Source organism: Lampetra planeri, chromosome 54 (assembly GCF_965212315.1).
Source record: "Lampetra planeri chromosome 54, kcLamPlan1.2.h2, whole genome shotgun sequence".
Classification (NCBI taxonomy): Eukaryota; Metazoa; Chordata; class Hyperoartia; order Petromyzontiformes; family Petromyzontidae; genus Lampetra; species Lampetra planeri.
The window spans coordinates 3,884,365-3,904,175 of record NC_136160.1 but is presented as its reverse complement, the minus strand read 5'-3'; the positions used below and the strand labels follow the sequence as shown (position 1 = coordinate 3,904,175).

General features: G+C 52.9%; 1 protein-coding gene across 1 annotated transcript in view; it reads left to right on the top strand.

Moving 5' to 3' along the window:
• The window catches only part of LOC144735145 (bcl-2-like protein 2), a 52,752-nt gene extending 33,298 nt beyond the window's left edge, over positions 1–19,454 (top strand). The window contains exon 2 of the mRNA XM_078617576.1: positions 18,341–19,454. Coding sequence (XP_078473702.1) covers positions 18,341–18,514 — 174 coding nt within the window. The 3' untranslated portion in view covers positions 18,515–19,454. The remainder of the gene's footprint in view (positions 1–18,340) is intronic.
• The last annotated feature ends 357 nt before the right edge of the window (positions 19,455–19,811 follow it).

Genomic DNA, 19,811 nt, shown 5'->3' with positions numbered 1-19,811 from the left:
CGTGTATTCCCTTATCTATTATCTTGTGTATTCCCTTACCTATCCATGGAAGCCACATTCAGTAGTATAACTACCGTATTTTTCCCAAGAGGGTTCTGCTGTTGCTGCATTGGGTTCTCATTTTAAGATGCTTTCGGATATTTTCAGATGCCGATTTAACGATGAGCCGTGTTCATTACACCGCGTGGGGGGAAACCGGAGCTCCCAGAGAAAACCCACCCATACTCGTAGTTTTTTCGGTAAAGTCACGTAAAAAAAAACTACGAGTATGAATCCTTGCAGTCACGAAAGCTTCAAATCCAGAATTAAAACCAACCCACCCGCCCACGCGCGTGCGAGCGAGCGGACCAACGCTCTATCCCCGCACGGATGGAAACGGCCGGCGATTTTAAGTCCACGTGCTGTATACCATCATCCATCAAAAAACAATCTACGGGCTCCTCCTCGATGCCCACGCGAAGGGAGGTCGCTGCTGTCACCACACAGTGCTGGAGAAGTGGGGGGTGGGGAGCGGCATTTATGAGTTCCCCCATTTTCAGCACCCGAATCCGGCCCGCGTAGTTGAATTTGTCGGTGGTCTCGATGCGCTTGGCGCGCAAGCGAGCGAGGGAGCATTTGCCGCACAGAGTAGGATCATGGTCAGCCACCGTCTGGCGTACTACCCCCTCCTGGCAGCCCCGCCCCCCCGGCTTCAATTCCGACTCTGATGCATTGTTGTATATTGGAATTTACGTTTCTCTCTCTCTCTCCCTGTGGTCTTGTGGATTTTTCTCAGAGTCCTCTGGTTTTTCCCTCCACATTTTAGAATCGACATGCGTTTCGAGTTCCACGTGGTGATGATGATGATAAGCCACTTCATTGGGCGGTCATTTGTGACAGCCCAGTTCGGTTTCTCAAAAAGAGCCGTACAGCTCGGTGGGCCTTAACTGGTAAAATATAAGTAATATTTAAGAAGACTTTTTTTAAAACACGCTTTAATGAAATGTACCGTACGAGTAATGGCAGAACTCCACGACTCCAGGAAGTGGCCCCGAAGCTTGCCATAACGTTAGGAACTGTGGCGAATTACAGCCAACATGAGTTGAGTGTGGACAAGTAGACCCAAGCCAAAACATAAGATATACAAAAGATTGCTTAAAAATATATATTTAATTTTTTTTATGATAGAATATAGTATTGTCATCAGTGTGACATACAGATACCAAGTTTGCAGTCGATACCACTTTGGGAAGTGGGTTACAATTGAGTTACAAGATTTGGGGATACGACATCAGACAGAGTTGAGGATACAACAGACAGTGAGCGTGGCCTGCCATACGAGGACGCGGCAATACCCACGAGCACTCCCGGTCCCTGCGGGTGTCGGTCCTTCACCCCCCGCTGCGCCCACCCCCCTCAAAACGATTGGCGGGTCGCGCGTCGTTCCGCCCGTTCGTTATTTCGTCTCGCATTTTTGGATCGCAGTGGGGGGGTGGGGGGGGTAGGGACGCTGCCACCAGCGGCGGTGTCGATGATTGAGCGCAGCCGGCTCACAAATCGCCCAGGAATCTGATGAGCCTGCGAAGCTCGTTCTTTTATTTTTTCTTTCCACACACACACATGTCCAGTAAGGGGGGGGGGGGGGGGGCACGTCAGAGAGTTCTAACAAATTTGAATCCATCTCCCGGTGCAGCAAGTCAAAACGACGTTGCCCCGCCCCCTCGCCCATCTCTCTCTCTCTCTTGCCACCCCCCTCTCTCGGAGGGTAGAGGTCACGAGACGGAGGAGGGCAAGTGACCGAGATGATGGGTGCTGGAGTGGCACCCGTTGGAGGGCAAGAGAAGCCCTGAAGCCAGACCCCGGTGCGTTTTGAAGGTTTGGTGTTGACTTGACAACAACTGTGGAGAGGTGAGAGACCATGGGGTGGAGAGGGACACAGACAGGGAGGTGAGGGACGTCGTGGAGATGTAGGGTGGCTGTAGAGGAGAGATTTTGGCAGGTGGACTAGATTTTTACAATTGGTTGGCACGGCCCACAGTTCAATAACCTGGAATTTAGGCCATAGAAAAAGTCGGGTCGCAAAACAAACAGGTTTATTTTTTTAATCACTGTTTGGTTAAGCGTGGAAATATTTCTTTATTTGTTTAAAAAATGTTACGTTTGGGTCGAAGCAGAATCCGCCATCACGACACATCCGCTTGCCGTTGTTGTACTGTAGTCCGCCGCGTGTCCGCCCGGACGCGTGGCCGGCGAGTGTCGTGGTTCCGGTGCCGGCAATTTCGCGTCGCGCTGCTGTCACCCGCCGAGATTCGACCGGCGGCGACCTCCTCTCTCCGTCGCGAGGCCCCCGGTGCGCCGACCGCGTTGTTTATGGATTGCTCGCTAGGCCTTCCATTGTACATGGTTCTGGTTTGTTTATTATTATTGCTACTATGTAAAAGTGTTTTTTATACAATTACCCTGCTTTTGGTGCAATGTGACCTCTGAACCCGTCACCCCCCCCCCCCTTTGGCACGTAACGCGCCGCTCGCTTGCCATCGCATCGGCCGCCCTTGGCCGGGGGTCGTCGCCACGTTGGAAAATAATTTCTCAAGCCCGACGGACCCTCGTCCGAAACGAACTGACCCACCGATTTACTCTCTGAGGGGCGGTGTAACGATCGGGGGGGGGGGCGTGCTAGGATTCCATTCGAGAGCCCGGTTCTCTCTCACTTCCGTGCTCGTCGTCTCGTTTTGTACGTTCGTATCGATGTCGAATAAAGCACGGTGAACTTCTTTTGCACCGTACGCAGCCGACCGCGCTAATTCAAGGTGCGGTGGGGGAAGGACAGCAAATGCAAAAAGCAGTTCTCAAGAAATGAGTTTGTAAATCTCGATGAGTTGAAAGCGTGCAGTCTCCAGTGGCTTCCTAACATCGGAAGTTGAGAGCGTTCCAGACGGCCGCAGAAGCGCACCTGAAAGCGCCAGCGATTTCGGTTGGGGACCGTCTTTGTTCGATGGTCATCCAAAAGCCGCCGCAGGGGACGACCCAAGTTTGTAACGTACGTACGTTGAACTTCCTTCGCGTGCCGCATGCAGCCAAACGTGCTGATCGGGAGGTGCGGGAGACGAAGAGAGTTTGCGTGATTGATGGTTTATGCTCCTTGACGGGAGTTGTACGTTCCTTTTGGATCGGGAGCCAGCTGCTGGCAATGCTAATGACCCAAGCCGCCACCGTGCGCACAGAGTGACGTCTTGAGTGCTCGCGCGTGGCATGTGCACGCGCGCGTAGCCCCGAAGGACACGATGAACTGGGGAAAATCTAGGTCAATCGCTTCCGTGTTTTAGCCCCCGTCGGCAACACAACGTGTTGGAAAAACGCTTTGGAGCGTTGACGACTGTGTTGACGAACAATTCCCCTATATCAGCTGTGGCGTGTCGATCACGTGGGGGTATACACGCTTAACCCCTTTCCCGTTTCCGAGACATCTGCACGTTGCGGGGGGGTGGTGTGTGTGTCCCGCTTCGCCGCAGAAGTGGAGCGGTTCGGCTTCAATTCTCTCGCCAGGTGTAGAGGCCGCCGGTCTTTTACATGCTTTCTTTTTACTCACTCTGTATGTTGTTGTTGTTGTCGTTGTTGTATCCTCAAATCTTGTAACTCAATTGTAACCCACTTCCCAATGTGGTATCGACTGCAAACTTGGTATACTTATGTCATACTGATGACAATACTATATTCTATCATAAAAAAAAAATATTCGATATTTTTAAACATTCTTTTTTATATGTTATGTTTCGGCTTGGGTCTAATTGTCCACGGTCAACTGACGTTGGCTGTAATTGGCCACGGTCCCTTACGTTATGGCAAGCTTCGGGGCCACTTCCTGGAGTCGTGGAGTTCTACCATTACGAGTACATTTCATAAAAGCGTGTTTTTAAAAAAAAGTATTTTTAAAAAAATATTACTTATTTTAAGATGTCGTTACTCACCGCGGAGGACTGTGGCGATAGCCTGCGCCGCTCACCCCTCCCCCCTCGCCGGCATGACGCGTGCGTGTGCACCGTCATCCGGAACGGAATCGGAAAGAAAAACTGACGTGTACGCCTGCCTCGCCATCGGAATGGGAAAGGGTGAACTATGTGAGATGGCCCCCCGCCCACCCTCGCAGCCAACATGCCCAGCCCATTGCCCTCCCATACATTGACCCACCCCCCCTCCTCCACCATCATCTCCTCGTTTGTTTACTAAGAGCAAAGAAGCCCCCCCCCCTCCTGCGCCCCCCGTGATATTCCACCAATGGGCTGTGTAATTAAGGACACGTACGCAATGCTCGGGCACCCCACCACACCGTACGTTGGAAAATGTGAGTGGGAGAAAATATCGAATGTTGTTGATGGACCAGTGATTTTAGATTTGAAGCTTTCGTGACTGCAAGGATTCATGCTCTTAGGTTTTTTTCGGTAAAGTCACGTAGGTAAAAAAATTAAATTAAAATTAATAAAAGTAAAAACAAAATCACGACGTTTCGGAGGCAACACAAGCTTCCGTCTTCAGGTGGAACCGTCACAGCACGATTGCTGTATCAAGTGACGCTGGAGGAATTCCCGATGACTTTACTTGATACAGCAATCGTACTGTGACGGTTCCACCTGGAAGCTTGTGTTGCCTCCGAAACGTCGTGATTTTTATTTTACTTTTATTAATTTTTATTAAATTTTTTTACCTACGTGACTTTACCGAAAAAAACCTAAGAGTATGGACCAGTGATTGGTAGCCACAATCAGAAATGTTTGTCTTGACGCTGGAGGAATTCCCGATGAGCTATAAATCTCTTGCTCGCATATGTCCAGTCGTGTGACCTTCCGTCTGCGACCCGATTTGAAAATTGCCAACGTGGTCACTTCACCGATTGGTGGAGCTCGCTTCGGTGCAGCTGCCCACCATCCGTCAAGGGAGGGAGGCTGAACTTTGCCCGCACATCTCGTGCAGAGCACAACAAAGATCAACAAAGGTCCCCTGTATAGCCTCAACAGACTGTCGGGGCAAGTGCTGTTGGCGAGTAGCACCTATGAAGGCAAAGACAAAGATCCCCCCCTATAGCCTCAACAGACTGTTGGGGCAAGTGCTGTTAGCGAGTAGCACCTATAAAGGCCAGAACGGCACACGAGGGGTTGGGTAGCCAGCACCACGCCCGGCCGCCTTTGTCTCCCCAGTGGCAATATTTTTACGCCCCCGCACGAGGTACTCATTTGAGGCCGAGTCGACCTAGGGAAGGCCCAGGATTGGTTCAGACAATCATCTCACTTGTGTTAATCGCGAGCGGGAATCGAACTCGGGTCGCCGGGTTCATAGAGCAGCAGCAGCGCGCTGACCGCTACCCCACCGCTCCCCCGCACACACCTACACACACCTACACACACGTACACACACACGCACACACACCCTTGTGAGCAATGCCGTTACGTAATCGCGTGGCATTCTTGTGGCAAGCCAAGGCATGCAGCCTCACACACGCGTGGCGCAGTAGAGGAATTTGCATTAAATCCACCGACTTGTTGGATTTTCCGAGCGGCACAGATGTCCGCTGGGCCACAGCACGGGCACTGCTGTACATCTGTAGGAAGAAAAGAAAAAGAGCTTTTGTAGCTCATCATCAAGTTTCTCCACGATAGATACAGATTCTGATTCGGACGTTGCTTGCTTTGTCGTTCATTCGTCCAGAAAGCGGTTCCATGACAATGCATAGGAACCGTGCCCCGAGGAGAACGGGGCCTCCCCCTGCCCCCCCCCACCATGACAGCTACGCTGGCTTAGAAACATAACGACGCGACAAAAATATTGCGGAGAGGAATTATCGCGGCGAATGCTCGCGATGTCGCAGTGCCACATACTGCGCGTGCCAGCTGACGGTCGTCACGTTCGGCCTCGACGGCTCCGCATTCGCGATAGCAGCGCAGCGTTGGCACATTGTTCAGAGGGTGCCGAGGTGGCGGGTTGGTGCACGAGCACAATCAACAAAGCAAACACAACTCTCCCAACGCGTTTGTCCAAATCAACGCTGCCTGCGTGCCTGCCGTGTGTGGGTGCGTGAGTGACGGGCGTTAGTAGCTGTAGCACGCTTGCGCTACGAACGCGAGTTTTGATTCTCCCCGCTCACGGCCAACACCGGTGACGATTATCTGAACCCGTGCCTGGTCCTCCCTCTAGGTCGACTCGGCCTCAAATGAGTGCCTGGTGCGCGGGTACAAACATCGCCACTGGGGAGACAAAGGACGACCGGGCGTGGTGCTGGCCACCCACACACACACACCCTTGTAAAACTTAAACGCTAAACAATTTTAGCAGGTAAGGGCCACTTGAGCTGCCTATCGCAAATGATAGCTCGACGAAGTGGCTCATCGCGTGGTAAATTTTCGCAGCCAAATACTCTCCAAACGCATGACGATTCTAAATGTGGAGGGGAAAAAAACCGGAGGACCCGGAGAGAAACAATCCACGCGACCACGGGGAGAGAGACGCGCAAACTCCAACTATACTTCAGGCGTCAGAGTGTACGCGTGTCACTTGGCCTGCACAATGGGCAAGAGTATTGCCCCTCCCTTTCCAAGGATGTCCCCGATGCGCCGCTTTATACGGCGAGTGGATTGTGCACAGCTGCAATTTAGATTTCGCGTAAAACCAAACCCTACCTTTTTTTTTACTTACCAGGTAAGCCCCCCCACTGAACTACAAAGCTATTTTCCAGAAGTGACCTGGCCATATCTGATAGCTCAACAAAGTGCTTTATCTTCATGCGGAAATTGATAGCAGCCAAATACTCTCTGAACGCACGTTGATTCTAAATGTGGAGGGGAAAATCGGAGGACCTGGAGAAAATTCACGCGACCACAGGGAGAGAGAGAGAGAGACGTGCAAACTCCAAATATACAGCAGGCATCGGGGTCGGGATCGAACCCACGACCTCCTGCATACCAGGCGAAGGAGTTAACATCTTGCCACCATGCAAGCCTTGCCGGCCTTCATAGGTGGTGGTGGTGGGGGGGGGGTAATTGTTGTACACCGAGTGAATGGGCAAGTGAATTGTGAGTGGCCTTTTGAGTCCATGGGGGTTCCTAATCCCCTTGCGTTTACATCCATCCACGTACATACCTGTGCTGAGCTCACATAGTCTTCCCCCCCCCAAGCACTCCCCCTGCCCACGCACATACGTACATCACACACACACACGCAAAAAAATAACTGCCACACGAGAAGCCAAGGGGGTAGAGTTCACCTAAGTAACCAGTCTGTGGTGGTGGTGGTGGTGGCATGTTGGTGGGGAGTGGCAGTGCAATGGTTAGCGCCCTGCACTACGAACCCAGCGACCCGAGTTCGATTCCCGCTCACGGTCACCAACACCAGTCAGTGACGATTATCTGAAATCGGTTCTGGGCCTCTGCCTCGGTGAAATGACAACCTGGTGCAATGTATAAACATCGCCACCGGGGGAGACAAAGGCGGCCGAGCGTGGATGCTGGCCACCCACCCCCTCGTGGGCCGTGCCCGCCTTCATAGGTGCTCGCTAACAGAACTTGCCTCAATAGTCTTTTAAGGCTATACGGAGACTCTTTGTCTTTGTTTGGTGGTCTGTTGCTCTGGAAACGCAGTCGCTGTTAATTAAACATTGTTGGCATTCCTTGGCTTTTACTGCGACCAATAAATGCCCTACTGCCTTGTTAGCTTGTCCCACCTGCAATTCATCTACAGCAGCAGGGGCCATCCAAGCCCTGAGCCGTCGTAAGGCCTTTTCACCCTTACCACCGCAGTCGTTCGGCACAAGGTCTATTTTCAAAACTGTGCGATTTATCCTGCGGCAAAGTTCGCCACAACAATGCCGGTACCAGGAGCATAAACCATCATCAAGCAAACTCTGGTCCCCCACGCAGCAGCGGTGGCGGCGGCTTTTGGCTCGGCCATCGAACAAAGACGATGGTTACCGCATCGCGTGGCGCTTTTGGATGCGCTTCTGCGGCCGTCTGGAACGCTCTCTTCCTTCTGATATTAAGAAGCTACTTGAGCTATGCACTTTTAAATAATCTCGATTGAAAATTCATTTCTTTTAGAGCTGCTTGTTGGATTTAGTTTGTTGTCCTTCCCACGCACCTCCGAATAATAGCACGGTTGGCTACGTACGGTGCGAAAGAAGTTCAACATAATTACATGCTGCTACGTGGTAATATCCCCATTGAGCAATTTTGGGTTAAATATTCCTGTGTGCTGTCCTCATTTGGCAACGGAACGCGCATTGGGTAATGTAAGGTTTAAAATACGCGGACGAGATGCATTGTGAAATCAGCTACGTGAAGAATTGTGCAAGGAATGTGATTTGCACACGAGTGTTTGAAGCAAAAATATGAAAATCTTCTCACGCGTGGGGTAAGCTGAGCGCATAATCCTCCACCAGGGTGGATACATACGAGTGCCGCTTTGCGGGCCCGTCGGCAGCCGTTGTCCTGGTCGATAAACCGCTTCCTGCCATGTGAACATGGAGTTTCCACCACTGGCACACAGCCCTGCCAGTGAAGGTGCGAGTGCTGGCCGTTTGAAGCAGGGAGACTGCAGTGTGTGGCGCCACGGTGGCCAGGAGATGTTAACTACCTCACCTGGTATACAGGAGGTCGTGGGTTCGATCCCGACCCTGACACCTGTTGTTTTTTTGGAGCGTGCGGTGTCTCTCTCTCTCATCATCATCACGGTGGACAGGAGATGTTAACTACCTCGCCTGGTATACAGGAGGTCGTGGGTTCGATCCCGACCCCTGACGCCTGCTGTAAATTTGGAGTTTACGTGTCTCTCTCCCCGTGGTCGTGTGGATTTTTGTCCGGGCCCTCCGGTTTTTCCCTCCACATTTAGAATCGACATCACACGTTCAGAGAGTATTCGGCTGCTATAAATGTCCACACGATGAGCCACTTCGTTGCACCGTCGTTTGTGATGGCCAGCTTGCTGCTGAAAATGAGCGACACGGCTCAGTGGGCCTTACCTGGTTAGCTGAGTGTTTTTATAGTGTGTGAGCGTGCACGAGCTTTTTTGGCGTTCTCTTGATCGAAATCAAATCGTCGGTTTGCATGGTTGTCTGCGCCATTCCTAGACAGCGTCTTTCACAGACGCAAGCCTGCACGTCGGTCTGCAGTCCCAGGGTGGCGGGGGTGGGGTGATGTTTGCTGCCGCCTGCTCTCATATTTCGAGACGCTTGCGGTCCCGACTTTTCCAAATTTGTCAAAATTTGGACCGTGACGGTGGCGGGGAGAAAATGGCCTGCTCTGCTCGCCCTTCGAATTCCGTCACGGAGATCTTTCACCTTCCACCGACGAGGCAGACGGCGCATCGACACGCCTGCTCTCTCGCCTTTTGCCCTGACCACCGATCAAGTATCGAGGGGTACAATGAAGATCCGCCTGCTCGCCTCGAAGGCTCTCAATGGGATAGCCCCTGCAAAATATCCAGGAAACCGACTCGTGTTTACTCTCCCAACGAGAGGTCCCCGAGGTCTTCGGATTGCCTTCTTCTTCGGAGGAGTACGCGAGGTCAAGGCTCCGCTCTCTGGCGTTGGTCGTCGGGCTTGGTGCCAGCGGAGCTCCCAAGCTTTGGAACGATTTGTTAATGAGAAGACGATCGGAATCGTTTAGTGATATTTAAATCCAGTCTTCAAAATCTCTTACCCTCGTTAAACTTTACCCCCCCCCTCCCTACTGCCTATTTCTAGCCCATTCACCCTGCAGGCTCTTATTTCCCGGCTTTCCATACACGGTATCGCCTTCGGTGGGATCTACAGAATGAATGCCCCACCTCTTTACACGTGTAAAATATCATTTTTATTATTTTTTATTATTTATGATCAATGCACCCGCAGCATTCACCAGGGCGGCCGTGGCACCTCCAACCCCTGAACCTCGGCCCCCGCCGGTATTGATGACGGTGATGATGCGGCATTTACTTTGTTCCCCCGTGAAAGCAAATCTTGAATGACCGGAGGCGAGAAGGTGTGGTGTAACCGTGTAGAAATGTGTTCGTCGTGCGATTGGCACGTGACGAATGCAATTAATCGGCCGTGACTCCGTAACTTCCTTTTTTGCCTTGACAACGGTAGTTTTGGTGCGTGCGCCCGGCCCTAGGTCCGTGTGCTGAATTTCTGTCGCACCGCACGTAGCCGGCCGGCTAAGCGGAGGTGCGACCCGCGGTATTAATCCCACACGGCCGGCTTTATGCGTTCCGCGGTTGGGCTGCAGTGCACTTCTTTCCGCCGTGTACTTCTCGGGGAGCAGCGCTGCCCTTTGTAGCCCGTCGCGAACAATTTACGTTTTCCCCCCCCACCCCCCCCGAAGAAGCTGCCCCCGCACGTGTCGCAGAGGTCGCAACCGGGTACCCGATACCCGTACCCTACCCGATACCCGGCTACCCGTACCTGGCTGGGTACGGGTACGGGTAGCCGTTTGCGACCCTGGTGAGTAACCGTTTGTCACTCATTTCCCAACGTCTTGTCTCTTCTCACAATTCAAGTTCCTAGAATCAACCCACCCGCGCCTGCAACATGGCTTCATCCCAGAGATCGCAATCGGGTACCCGATACCTGTACCGGGTACGGGTAGGGTACGGGTACGGCCGGGTATGGGTACCCGTTTGCGACCCTGGTGCGGCCGGGTACGGGTAAGGAATCAAAACCCGTTTGCGACCTCTGACGTGTCGGCGGACGGTCCCGGGGCGCGGGGGCGGGTGGGCGAGAGAGAGAGCCATGTGCCACCCCGTGTGCAACTGTTTGTCCGTTGGCAGCCAAAACCAATCGTTGTTCATCTGCGCAGCCCGTGTAATCCCGAACACCCCCCCCCCCCCCCCAATTAGCCCGTTTGGCTACGTAGGTGTGCGAAAGAAGTTCGACGTACAATCCAATCAATGACCTGCAACATCCACATTTAAAGGGTGATGTCTCGTGCGTGAGACCATATCGGCTCCACGGCTCCAATCGAGGGCGGCCGATACCCAGGTTCGAACGCAGAACCTTCAGTGGACGCTGATAGCCTCCGCCTTCCCCCCCCCCCCGCTTGTGTCATCTCCAGCCGCCCCCTTTGTAACCTATGACTCAACACCGCACACCACGCGGATTGCTGGTGGCTCACTAAGTGCAGCCCTGCCCAAAGTGTTTTTGTTGGGACACATTCCTGAAATGCCACCCACGCCCCCCCTGTATTTTAAAGCTGCCACCAAAAGCAAAGAGACTTTGTCTCCAGTAAAGCTTGCAGTGATTGAGGCCATGGATTAAAATAATGATTAAAGGGCTGTTACTCATTGTAATGATTCTCTCTCCCCACGATTCGGGTGGGGGGGGAGGAGGCGTCTCGTGGTTTGATCCGTCAGAATCTGTTCTGGTTTAAAAGTTTACATGGCGGTGAATGTAGCGGCCTCTAGTGGCTGTGGGCGGGGTAGGGGGTGATCGCACAAACCGATTACACGCGATGACGACTCGACACACGCGTTCATCGTTTCGTCCGCCGTGAGAAATGCCTGGTATGCTGGAGGTGCTGGGTTCGATCCAGAGCCTGACGGTCTGCTTTATATTTGGACTTTGTGTGTGTGTGTCTCTTTCTCTCTCTCGCCGTGGTCGCATGGAGTTATCTCCGGGTGCTTCGGTTTTTCTATAGGCCACTTGATTGAGCTATCGTATGTGGACAGGTCGCTTCTGGAAAAGGGCTCTATAGCTCAAGTGGGCCTTAACCTGTTAAAAAAATATATTTTATAGTTTAGTTATCGTTGGGATGTGATATCCATCGCCAGCACCAGCACCGCATCACACGGCGCTGACGGAGAGAGAGAGATTGGCCCCTGCCATAGGAACGTGGAGTTTTCTCCACCGACTCAACAGTGGAGATGACCCCCCCGCCCCCCGACCCCCACCACTTCCTCCTCCCCGTGCTCTTTTGAGCATGGGAGACTGACAGTGTGACCTGGTCAAATAACCCGGTGTCAAATAACACTCCTTTCATAATAGAGGGTTTTTTTTGGGAGGGGGGGGGTTAGATCGCGTAAATATAAACGTGTCAAATTTCGATTTAAAGCTTTCGTGACTGCAGGGATTCATCTTCTTGGTTTTTTCGGTAAAGTCACGTAGAAGGGAAATAATAAAATAATAAAAAATAAAATCATTCTCACGACGTTTCGGCCACAACGCAAGCACCCGTCCTCAGGTGAAGAACAGGTCTGTCGGAAAGACGTGTCCTTTGAACCCGCCACAAAACGTGACGATTTCGTTCCGAGTTCAGCACCACCGGTTGTATGTTGGGGGGTAAAAACCCACAGATTGATGGATGAGTCGTGGGGCCGCAGTACAAAACGCCCTCAATATTCAAAATCCTTTTTAGCCTCCAGGGGCCAGGCTGCGAAGGTGCCGTGGCTCTTTCTGTTTATTTGAGAATCCCTCCCTCCCTAAGTCGTCATCGTCGTCAGGGGGTACGGAGAAGGTTACCGGTGCCGAGGAAATGACGAGCCCCAAGCGCAATGACGTGTGCCTCCTGTGGCACCGTGGTTGTCCCTCTGTCTCTCTCTCTCTCTCCAGTGAGATGGGAGCAACTGTGACAGGCAACAGCATCCCCCAACATTAGGCGAATCTGTGCTTTTGCATGGCAGCGGTGGTAATCGTTTGGAGTCTCGGCTCATGTAGGTGCAGTGCAACTACTAGAATTTCACATTCAGGTGGGTCAAGCCAGATAACAGAGTCGGCAGCAGCCGAGTGGTGTATCGCCGTGATGTCCCCTTTTATATTTGTGGATTTCGGCGCGTTGCGTCGTTCACACGTTGCGTCGTTCACACGTTGCGCGGTCGGCAGAGGTCGCAAACGGGTTTTGATTCCTTACCCGTACCCGTACCCGGCCACACCAGGGTCGCAAACGGGTACCCGTACCCGGCCGGGTACGGGTAGCCGGGTATTGGGTAGGGTACGGGTATCGGGTACCCGGTTGCGACCTCTGGCGGTCGGTTCTGGATGACCACAGCTGCATGCTGCTGGAGAGATTTTCATTTTCCATTTGGGCATTCGGTATCCGCATCTACTGCCACGGTTTGTGCAGCGGATGCGTTCAGGGTGGACCACGAGCTGCTTCGTGGAAGATCAAACCCCAGGGGATCGTCTGCATTGAGTCTTTCTCAAGGTGTTTTGCGAGTTCTTTTGAACTCCACTCGGCTCCATTGTTTGGAGTTAAAGATGAATACTGAACAGAGTGACGCCTTTAGACCAGAGGATGACTTTTGGCGTCCTCTGGTCTAACACCGTTTGAGACTAGGCCCAAAAGAAAGCTGTCTCTGGTGTGGACCAATCAGTTTCAAAGACAATGCATATATTATCAGAGTACGTTTTTTGTTTGCATTCTGACCACACGTATTGTGGTTAATGCAGACATGATTCCTTGTAAAAGGTTTCAGTATGGTCTTTTAACATCTGCACACGTGCTTTGTTGCCAGAAAAACGGGGAAACCCTTATTCTCGCCAAACTTCTTCTGTACCTCCTTAGCCAGATTAGTAACACAGCCATTCCATGGCAGCTTTGATGGGATGGATGTGCCAAGCAGACTGATGGTTTTTACGATGGCTGAGAACTACGTTTATAATACAACAGTCAATGACTCTGGCATTGCCAGCCTTGCGTGATATAATCTTTGGGGGTTTTTGTGTGTGTGGCCGGGCGTGGTGTTGGCCACCCACCCCCTCGTGTGCTGTGCCAGCCTTCATAGGTGCTGCTCGCTAACAGCACTTGCACCAACAGTCTGTTGAGGCTATACGGGAAATCTGTATCTTTGTTGGAAAAAACGGCCAGATCTTTTTATCACCCCAATCGAGGATTGTTTCGAGTCGACGGTGACTGGTGGTGATGTACGTCTGCGCATCGGGGAGCCAAATGTGTATCAGTACCGTCAACAAGACATACTGCATGCGCCGGAATCCCAGCGTGCTTTGCATATCAAAACAACATCAAAATGACGTCGGCGTTCTTGCGGCTTATTTTTAGCGTTTCTTCGTTGAGAAATGCCACGACTCGCTTGCGTGGCTTTTTCTATTTTAGCTGTCGGTGTGTGTTGGGGGGAAAGCGTCGAGATTCGTCACAGAGCGCGACCCAAAGCAGAACATCCCCGGGGTTTGATCTTCCACAAAGTTGAGGGTCCACCCTAAATCGCATCCATTGCACAAACCCATGGCAGCAGATTCGGATACCTGATACACGAATGGAAAATGAAAAAAAACTCTCCAGGAGTGGGTGCGATTTGTGGCCATTTAGATGAGACCCTACGACGCAATGCCAGATCCACAATTACAAAGAAGAGACATCACGATGCTGCTCCGGACACTGTTATCTGGGCTTGACCCACCTGAAATGTGACATTGCAGTCATTGCTCCGCACCTACACCAGCCGCCATGGGAAAGAAGAAGAAGACCGAGCGCCATGCGGCTCCAAGTTCAAGTTCATTTATCAGGTATAGCCCTGTGAGCCATTCGGCTCTTGAATCGGGTGCAACCGCAACAAACAAAAAACAAAAACATGAACAAGAAAACATCTTATAGTGACTATGTGCAAACATAAAATCCAAGAAAAGACAGCAAAATATTGCAGAAAAAGCACCGTACACCAACACTGTGCAAAAATCCCAGTGGGATGCAAGTCAAGTCCACGCGTCGTGCCAGAGAGCCGTCGTGGCTCCGCGCTTGCGCGGCTGCCGTAAACGCGGCACGAGGTTCGGCAGGTCCCACCCCTCCTCCGTCCCACCGCCCGGGTTCAAGTCCTGGTTTGAGACTTCCCCATTCGCCTCTGCCTATGATGATCGCTCCCCCCCCCCCCCCCTTTCACAGTGTCTTGAAAGAAACTTCACAGCTCATGGGATTCTTTGTCCAGTTACAACTAAAGCTTCTTTTATTGCCCATCATCACTTGGGCCATTACCAATGCCAGCAGCTGGGATCCCCGGTCCAAGGGGCAAGCAGCGCTGATGAAATTTTGTTTTTGGCCGCGCTTTCGTGGTCGCCCCGCCGGACTCACCGCGGAGAGATCGCCGGTTCAATCTCCCAGCGCGGCAGGTTGAAACCACGGTGCGGGGTTTCATAGGCCGAGAGCGGCGTACGGGTCATGTGGGCGTCGCACCTTCCTGCTGTTTATGAGCAGCACCACCTTCCAATTTGGTGTTTGGCCACCGCTTCACGTGGCTGCCAGCAATCCAGCAGTGTGGAGGCGGCTGCTAGGGTTGGCGGATCACCGCACACAGACGTTGTGAAAATCCCTTCCCGTGGGCGTCAAGGAGGAGCACCGTACCCCTGGCTCGCCATGGGATCGAGTGTTGCCCCCCTCGCTCGCGTTGGTTCTCTCCGGGTGCTCTGGTTTTAGTCCCATCTTTAAATATAGAGAGGACCCCAGAGCTTGGGTGGTTGTTGTGTGCGCTCCCGCGGCGATTGTGAGACACGCGATTTTTGCACGAACGACAACGCTACGATTTATATAAGCAAAGTTTTGCCCGTAAACCTGCGAGCGATGGGAAGGATACTTGAGTTGAATTCAAAGCACCACACCACCCAGGCTGTGAACTGAGCTTACTTTTGCGCAAAAAAAAATGTACATATATAAATAACACTTTGAATATGAAGTGAAAAGTTTAATGCCGGACAACAATTGAAGCGCATGTAATGAATTTGGTTCTGTGTCTCCACGTACGACTAAAATTCATGTTCAGTCCATCGGCCTATTGGGCAAGCATTGAGTTTTAGCGAGAAAACTGTGGATCGGTTTCACCCCTTGTGGGTCTCGCCAGCAGTGTCAGGCTCGTTATAAACAAGCGCTGTCCGATCGCCAGGCTGGTTGCGTTCGCTATCGGTGACGCACGGATTTAAATCGTCTGCCGTATTTATCAAAGTAGTACTCATTTACTTGATACAGCAAGCGTGCTGTGACGGTTCCACCTGAAGACGGAAGCTTGTGTTGCCTCCGAAACGTCGTGATTTTTATTTTATTTTTATTTTACTTTTATTAATTTTAATTTTTTACCTACGTGACTTTACCGAAAAAACCCAAGAATATGAATCCTTGCAGTCACGAAAGCTTCAAACCTAGAAAGTAGTAGGCTTTGTACCGTAGTGCCAAAATGCGTTGTTTTTGTTTTGCATACGAGTGGCGCTACATGTGTACGTGTACAGCCCTTTTGTCACTCCACTGCTGGATGAGGGCCTTCCGACGTTATTTGACCATGCTTTGGCACACGTTCACCAGCGCGGGGAGCACAGCGCTGTAGAGTACAACGGATCTTTCGGCACTTCTCAGTGCTGCTCACGGCAATGCCCCGCAGCAGCCGAAAGCACCTGTGTGCTTGTATGTGGCGGTCGCCCATCCGAGCGCTTTCCAGGCTCAATCCGGATGAGTTTCTGAGATTTTACGAGGTGGGGGCGGGGGGGCAGCGCATTCCGGGAAATGTGGTCATTGTCCTATCACCTGCAGTGTTGCTTAATTCTTTATTTAGCTTTCTCACTGTGTTTATAATTTGACTGTGTTCGCGTAGAGGAATGCGATTGTGCCCGGATGTGTGCAAGGGGAACGGTGCACCTAGTATGGCACAAGCGCCGTGGTGACGTCACCGCCACTTAGTGGCGAACGGCGGTTGTTGTTGATGTGTGGGATGGTCGTGGAGCAGTTGGCCCGCTTCGCTACGGACCTGGTGACCCGAGTTCGATTTCCGATCACCAACACCGGTGATGATTATCTGAACTGATCCTGGGTCTCCCCTAGATCATCTCAACCTTTTAAATGAGTACCTGGTGTGGTGTTTTAACATCGCCACTAGGGAGACAAAGGCGGCCGGGCGTGGTTCGTGCCAGACCAACCCCTTTGTGTGCCGTGTTGGCCTTTTGCCGGTGTCTCGCGAAAGGGCCATACGAAAGGCCGTGCAGGGGGGGGGAATGTTTGGACGAGTGGAGAACGTCGGCTATGCATTCTGTCTTCTGTGACTAAATGCTGCCGTGAAACATCACACTGCAATTTCAGTCAATTGTCGCGTAATTGCAGACGCCATTTAGCGCCAGCTGTTTGTTCACATGAGGTCGTCACGGCGGGGTGGTGTGAGGGTGAGCCGAAACCTTTTTTCTTAATTCCTGCTTTCTGCGTCGTGTGGGCGCCACGGTGGCTAGGAGATGTTAACTCCCTCGCCTGGTATGCAGAAGGTTATGGGTTCAAACCCGGCCCCTGACGCCTGTTGTATATTTGGAGTTTGCGTGTCTCTCCTCCCCGTGGGCGTGTAGATATTTCCCCCCCCCCCCCCCCCCACATTGAGAATCAACGTCACGCGTTTAGGGGTTTTTGGCTGCTATGAATTTCCACGCGATAAGCCACTTTGTTGAGCTATCATTTACAGCCAGATCACTTTGGAAAGAAAAAAAGCGCTTCTGAGAAAAGAGCTAAAAAGCTCGTTGGGGCTTTAACTGTCAAAATTAAAATGGTTTAAAGTAGTAGTGGTGTGTTCATGCCTGCAGTGGAAACGTGAAATTTCCGCGTGTCGCAACCAACGTCCCCGGTGTGTTGCGGACGAGGCGATTGCCGTTGTTTTTGTGATTACGACGTCGGCCGTAATTACACTTTGTCACGCCTGTTCGTCAGCCCTATTTTCCAAAGGCAGCCGGGTCAACAGCTTCCGCAGCCGCCTGATTGTTTGTGACTCTCTTACCCTCGCTCGCTTTTTTTTTCCCACTGCTGAGCCGAGCCGTGCTAAAGTCGTGCTGAGCCAGCCCACTTCCCCCGGCCGCTCCCCCCACCCCCCCCTTCGGGAAACAAGGCTTGAGTTCTGAATGTCTGTTTAGCCCTGGATGTATGGTCCGCTTCGGTGAGCTCGTGCGTGTGTGCCCATCTCTACGACACGTGCGTACCTCCCTGTGTGCGCGTGTGCGCGCCTCCCTCCCTCTCTAGGTAGCGGCGGGTGGTGCAGCAGTTAGCGCGCCGCTCTACGAGCCCAGCGAGCCAATCTCGGCCACCAGCACCGGCGGCGATTATCTTAACTGGCCCTGGGCCTCCCGCTAGCATGACCCCAGCCTCAAATGAGTACCTGGTGCGGTGCGTAGTAAACGTCGCCACTGGGGAGACGAAGGCGGCCGGGCGTGGTGTTGGCCGCCCACCCCCCTCGTGTGCCGTTGCCGGCCCTCATAGGTGATCGCTAACAGCACTTGCCCCCACACCTCCACACAGTCTGTTAGAAGCTATATTTGGGGACCGATTAACTACGTCGATTGGCCTCTCCCCATTTGCACAGCCACCACCGCTGTCTACCCAGCAGGGTGTGTGTGCGCGCCTCTCTCTTCCCGGTCGTCACCCGTGTGTGTCTGTGCACGTGCCAGGACTCCTTTGTGTCGCTGTACGGCGCGCGCGGGGGCGGGCTGGCCCGGCGACGCCTTCACGGCGCCAACGACGACGAGCCGCTGGCGTGGCCCTCCCTGAAGACGGTCATCACGGGCCTGGCGGCCGTCGGGGCCTGCCTCACCGTCGGGGCCCTCTTCAACGTGCACAAGTGACGCGGCTCGAGGCATCGTCGCCGCCAGCTCCTCGGGCAACTCCACCATCGACCACCTCGACCACCTCCATCGCTTCAAGGACCTCCACCACCAACTCCTGCTCAAGCACCACCACCACCGGCCACCTCAACCACTGCAAATCATCTGCTCAACCACCCAAACCAACGTCTCAACCACCCAAAGGCACCTCCTCAACCATCACCGCCAACTTCCACCACCACCTCCTCAACCATCACCTCCTCTTACCGCAACTGCTTTCACCGCAACCACCACGGCGACCACCGCCGCCGCCGTATATCCACATCCTCGACAACCACCACCGATACCACCGGCGACACTGACCGCTGCAACTCCCACCACCTCCTCCACCACCACCTCCTCCACCGCCACCACCGCCGCCGCCGCCGCCGCTGCCCTCAAGGAACGGCAGCACCGACATTCGGAGCCTGACAGGCAGAACACCGATGGTGCATTTCGTTGGTTCGGCTCGGCAATGGGCGGCCACCCTTTTTAGGGTTGGGGGTTTTCTTTTTTCTGAGGAAGGAAAGGTTAAGGAAGAGCGAGAGCGAGCGAGTGTGAATTCGTGGGGAGGGTTAAGCGTTAAGCGGTCGGTCGTCACGGCGTTTTTTAACTTTAGACGTACGAGTTAGGGGGATGAGGCTTGCCGAGACGTTAGGCTTTGGTGATTGTGGGAGTTGTAGATCGTGGTGGAGGGGGGGGGGGTGTTTTAGAGCTAAGATTAGAGGTTAGAGGTCATTGCAGAAGTAAGTTAGCAGTTAAGGGAGCTGCGGTTCGTAAGCCATTGGCACGGAGCTCACGTTTGTCACGGGCATTACGGAAACGGTCGCAGTTTTAAGTACCGCCGCTCTTGGGTGCTGGGGCCCAGGTGTGATTAATGCAACGAATGGGGGAGGGGGGGTTAGGTGGGGGAGACGGAACGCTGCGCCGGGGCGAGGCGGTCGGGGGGGTGGGGGTTTGATTGGCGAGCGTCAAAACGTTGGGGGGGGCTCGCACGACAGCGGCGAGACGACGCGGCTGTACGTGTGGCCGTACGTGCACCCGCGTGCATTATCAGTATTCGGCGGCGAGCGCTCAGTCGAGGGCCAGGTTTATTTATTCATTTTGTTTAATTTTCTAAGAGACGTTCAAAGTAAAACGGGGGGGGGGGGTGGCGGGGGGTTGGGGGAAAATTTAAATCAATTTTAATTATTGTTTTCTTTTTTACGTGCCCACTCTGTCACATCTCTGCCGAGGTAAAGTAAAAAAAGAAAATGAAAAATCCGGCGTTCTGCCTCGT